General features: G+C 24.9%; 1 protein-coding gene across 1 annotated transcript; it reads left to right on the top strand.

Annotated features, from left to right (window-relative positions):
* The first annotated feature begins 4,160 nt into the window (after positions 1–4,160).
* Positions 4,161–5,667, top strand: LOC145100005 (acyl-acyl carrier protein thioesterase ATL3, chloroplastic-like). The gene is made up of 5 exons (XM_079037449.1): positions 4,161–4,407; positions 4,731–4,831; positions 4,908–5,017; positions 5,100–5,195; positions 5,273–5,667. Exons 1-5 carry the CDS (start codon positions 4,193–4,195, stop codon positions 5,414–5,416), a joined length of 666 nt encoding a protein of 221 aa, XP_078893575.1. The 5' UTR covers positions 4,161–4,192; the 3' UTR covers positions 5,417–5,667.
* Positions 5,668–5,916: the final 249 nt, after the last annotated feature.

Below are 5,916 nucleotides of genomic sequence, written 5' to 3'. Positions count from 1 at the left end.
TATATATATATATATATATATATGGTAAATTTTAATCTATGATTATTCATATTATCATTAATTGACAATTAAAGATTAACAGTTGTAAATACAAAATTCATTCCATAATAATAACATAAATAGTTATATATACAAAATTCATTACATAATAATAACATAAAGTAGTCTTTTCATGTTTCACTTTATTTGTTGCTCACATTTGATATATATATATATATATATATATATATATATATATATATATATATATATAAAGTAGTTGTATATACAAAATTCATTGCATAATAATAACATAAAGTAGTCTTTTCATGTTTCACTTTCTTTGCTGTTCACATTTGATATATATATATATATATATATATATATATATATATAACTGTTTATAAAAAATATATAAGCTAAAAAAATAATTTTGACAAACTTTTAAAAAAAATTAATATGTACATATGAACGTTTGAATATATATATATATATATATATATATATATATATATATATATATATATATATATATATATATGTGTGTGTGTGTGTGTTCTAATGTGTATTGACATCTGTTGTGCGGAGATGTGGACAATGCTATTCTGTGAAAATGACAAAGATAATATGTTGTCTGATAATATGAATACGTTCAATATTACATAACTGTTATCATTGTCATACATTGTCACAAATTAAATCGTCTATAAAGTTATTATAAAGTTATTATTTTTATTTTTATTCTGTCAGAATGTTGTCAGAATATTTTCTGTAAGAACGAAAATTAGTGAAAACAGTGCGTGAAAAAAATGAATAAGAATGCATGAAAATAACGATAGTTTTGTGAGGTTGAATATATTCATATTAGTAAATAATCTATTCTTAATATTCTAATAGAATAACACTGTTCAAACGTCCACACAATAATTATCCATCCATATTATAACCTCTCTCTCTCTCTCTCTCTCTCTCTATATATATATATATATATATATATATATATATATGAGTAAGATCAAATGATAATACTAAAAAGGTTGAGAACGCGAGAACAAAGTATATTCATTTACGATTCTATGTATTCATTTGTAGAGAAATGATAAATTTTTACGCATTTAATTTCAATTGAAGATAAAAGACATATTCATGTTGATTGTTCGTAAAAATTTATTATTTCTCCACAAATGAATATACTTATTCTCGCTTTCTCAACCTTTTAGGTATTCTCCTTTGATCATTTTCTCTCTCTCTCTCTCTCTCTCTCTCTCTCTATATATATATATATATATATATATATATATATATATATATATATATATATATATATAAATATATATGGTTAAGTTATTTTGTTTTCACTATCTATTGTGTGCATGTATGATTGATTATGGACCAATCATTTTAGTTATTTTAAGAAAGTAATTAATACCTATTACATGTTGAAGATATATTGATACTCAATATATCTTCAACATGTAATAGGTATTAATTACTTTCTTAAAATAACTAAAATGATTGGTCCAGAATCAATCTTATATGCACACAATAGATAGTGAAAACATTTGAACCTAACGCTATATATATATATATATATATATATATATATATATATATATATATATATATATATATATATATATATATATATATATAAAAGACCATTAGTTTATCGTGAGACATATGCAACCAATGCTATCCATACATTTTGAAAAGATTAAAAAGTAAAAGCAATTAGAATAAAGAAAAAAAATACCAAAAAAAAACATCCGATTTGTTTTGTTAATTTTTCGTCATTTCTTTTCCAAAAAATATTTTAAAATCATCTTTAACTTTCTTTCATATTTGGTTTTCATTTTTTTTAGGAAACATAAAATGTACCCGATAGGCACATTAGTAGAAAAATAAATGTATTGTTTATATATTTATTTTCCAACAAATTACTTTATATATAAAAATTTTAAATATATCGACTGTGGTTTTCACGGTTTATATATATATATATATATATATATATATATATATATATATATATATATAAAGAATGGTTCAATTGAGATTATAAATAAATCAGAGATCTTGAGATTAATATCAACCACATAGAAAGAGGACCCTACTTCTTTCTTTCTTTCTTTCTCTCTCTCTCTCTCTCTCTCTCTCTATATATATATATATATATATATATATATATATATATATATATATATATATATATATATATATAAGACCATTAGTTTATCGTGAGACATATGCAACCAATGCTATCCATACATTTTGAAAAGATTAAAAAGTAAAAGCAATTAGAATAAAGAAAAAAAATACCAAAAAAAAAACATCCGATTTGTTTTGTTAATTTTTCGTCATTTCTTTTCCAAAAAATATTTTAAAATCATCTTTAACTTTCTTTCATATTTGGTTTTCATTTTTTTTAGGAAACATAAAATGTACCCGATAGGCACATTAGTAGAAAAATAAATGTATTGTTTATATATTTATTTTTCAACAAATTACTTTCTATATAAAAATTTTATATAAAAATTTTAAATATATCAACTGTGGTTTTCACGGTTTATAACCATATATATATATATATATATATATATATATATATATATATATATATATATATATATATATATATAAAAGGATGGTTCAATTGAAATTATAAATAAATCAGAGATCTTGAGATTAACATCAACCACATAGAAAGAGGACCCTACCCCTCTCTCTCTCTCTCTCTCTCTCTCTCTTTATATATATATATATATATATATATATATATATATATATATATATATATATATAATAAGTATTTTTTAAAATAAAGAATGAAGAAACATATTAATTGGAATTTAGTATAATATTTATTTTATTTGATACTTTACATATATAAGTATAACTTTTATGTAGTTTTTAAATTTTAAAAATTAAAAAAAAATCATAAATTGATATGTAGATATTTTTTTATTTAAAACATATTATAAAATAACAAATGTTAAAACTCATTAAAACATTGAGATGTGGCAAAAATTATATATTCATTTATTTATTATAGTAAATAGATTGTTTCACACACAATGAAATACTTCTTTCCATTTGAAAAGGTATTATACAATATGTGAAATGTTTCTTTTCATAAGAAGGTTCAATATGTTAATAGATTTGTAATTTTTTTTAGATAAATATATACCTATTTTGACTTATAATTAAATAATAGTATTGTTTTGGTTGAATAAATTCCGAATCTAATCATTTAAAAATATATTTATAAGATCAATATCTTCATATTTGTGTTTATACATGACTATGTTTATTATTAAATGACTAGGTCTCTTATGTAATCGTTTTTGTATTGAAATCGTTTGTGAATAAAAGAGTGGGAGCTATATGTTATATATAATAACTTACGTACCGTAACATATGAAGAAATGATCATAGGTTGTTTTTTATTCATTTTTCTGGAAGAATTACTAAGTAGAAATTGCATGTGAGAATCAACATCAAAGAATAGTGAACATAAACATTCTGTTTTATAGAAACTAGTTGTAAGACCCGTGTATTACACGAGTTTATTAAAAATAAAAATTTAATATCAATATTTAAACATTAAATATTTTATAAAATAATACTTTTACATATCATAATGTAATCTTTTCAAACATTTATAAAAAAAATCAAATCTTATTTAGAGCATTTATGAGACTTTATTATCAAATTAATAGAATGATTCTCTTTACTTATTTGAAATTTTATTTTAAAAAATGGAAATTCTCAAAAAATGACAAGTGGAAAATAATAATTTTAAAACTCTCATAAAATTACATGTGGTAAAACTCATGAGAATTTGACAAGTGGCAAAAAAAACCTTCATTTATTAAGTAGGATATGTTGGAAAAATGATAGAGTAAGTAATGAATCCGTTAATCTATGTACTTTCAAATATATGCTTCTTTATGTCAACATAGGAGACGAATTGCATATCCTCAATGCCACGATGCGTTTTCTAGAACTTTGATCTTACCTTGCATCTCATTTGTGAATAGTAGTTATTAGCAAAAGTACCCGATTAGACAAAGGGTGATTGATAAATTTTGATAAAGAGTAGGGGTGGTTTCTGTATATTTGACTACCATCCTATATAATATCTATAGAGTTGATCGCAGAAAAACATGAGAAATCTCCAATCCTCGGAAAAAATTATTAAAAAGAAGCCGAAATGTCAATGTCGCAGGCCGTCTTCTCTCCCGGGCACGTGATCATTCCGACCTCACGTGTCAAGATGTCATCCACCGACGGCGTCCACCATCCTCCATCAAATGTTCACGTACCTCACCACATGAACCACCTGCGGAAACCATCGCTCTTCCAGTCACCCACAACGCGTATTCGGAGTACAACCAATTTTTCCTTTGATCTCAAAGGTGGCAAAGGGTGAGTACTAAATTAATCCTATTATTTGGCGTCCAATCCAGATACGTTATTCCTGATATATTATATGCAGGATTAATTTTCAATCACATGTTCAAAGTATTGGAGTATTGAACGTTGATTAGTTTTCCTTAGGTGGTGCTTAGTCATTTTACAGGTTAATCATATCTAATTTAATTGCCAATGTTTGCTTTGAAATCTAATGCGGCATTTTCAATATAGTTGGGAGAACAATGTGAATTGAATAGAATCTAACTAGGACAAAGAGATTCTGAATTTTCTATTCGTATATTGAATCCAGCTTTGTTGTTAATCCTTCTTTACAGAATGAGTCAATTTCGTGAGATTGAACTGAGAGTTAGAGATTATGAAACGGATCAAAATGGAGTTGTAAACAACGCAATATTTGCTAATTATTGTCAGCATGGTCAGTCTTTACTTCACATAATTCAGTTAGTTATTTAATGAGATCACAAGTTACAATTTTTTCAATCATTAAACAGCCCATCATGAATATTTGGAAAAGATTGGCATAAATGTCGATACAGTTGCTCAAACTGGCAATGCGTTAGCTATGTCAGAATTATCACTCAAATTTCTTGGACCTTTGAGAGTATGTCTTTATATTTTTTAATAATTATTCTCAAATCTCAACTAGCCCTTATAGTTTCTTGATGGTATTATGATGAAAACAGATTGGAGAGAGGCTAACTGTGAGAGTGAGGGTATCTGACTCATCAGCTACTCGTATATACTTTGAAGACTTCATCTTCAAGATCCCAAATCAAGAGGTTACAGACTTTTATCCTTAGTTTATTTTGATTGTTGTTAGGATGAAGCCCTTCAATGGTTGGTTTTTTTTATGTAGCCAATTTTGGAGGCACATGCGACTCTAGTTTGGCTTGACAAAAACTATCGCCCAACTCGTATTCCACGAGAGGTAAGATCTAAACTTGTACAGTTTGTTCTTCATGATGAGGAAGACTCGTTCCATTTTTGTGGGGGGAAATAAGTATTAGAGGTTTGTTTGCATGATAAATAGTACTTGTATATGGATTCGTTTTTCATAAGTAATTATGTTCATCAATCATTATGTAAATTTTGGCCTTGCTATAGTTATATACTTAGATATATGATCTTTTTTTTGTTTTATTTTTTTTGTATTGGTATCATTATATGTTCTTGAAATTTGAAAGTACTTTTCATGAAGTAGATGTACTGCGAGAATGTTTTTGACAAACATAAATATGGTGTAATTTTTCTATGAATCATTTGGCAACCGTTTCTACACTAAAAATTTTGCATGGGGAGGAAAGGTTACAATCCAACTAAGAGATAATTGGTTGAATATATATATATATATATATATATATATATATATATATATATATATATATATATATATATATATATATATATATATATATATATATATATATAGAGAGAGAGAGAGAGAGAGAGAGAGAGAGAGAGAGAGAGGCTATTGTGTGCATGTATGGTTGATTGTGAACC

Source organism: Lactuca serriola, chromosome 4, assembly GCF_051521515.1.
Source record: "Lactuca serriola cultivar US96UC23 chromosome 4, Lser_US96UC23_V15, whole genome shotgun sequence".
Taxonomy (NCBI): domain Eukaryota; kingdom Viridiplantae; phylum Streptophyta; class Magnoliopsida; order Asterales; family Asteraceae; genus Lactuca; species Lactuca serriola.
The sequence above is the reverse complement of the archived record's forward strand: the minus strand, read 5'-3'. Positions and strand labels throughout refer to the sequence as shown.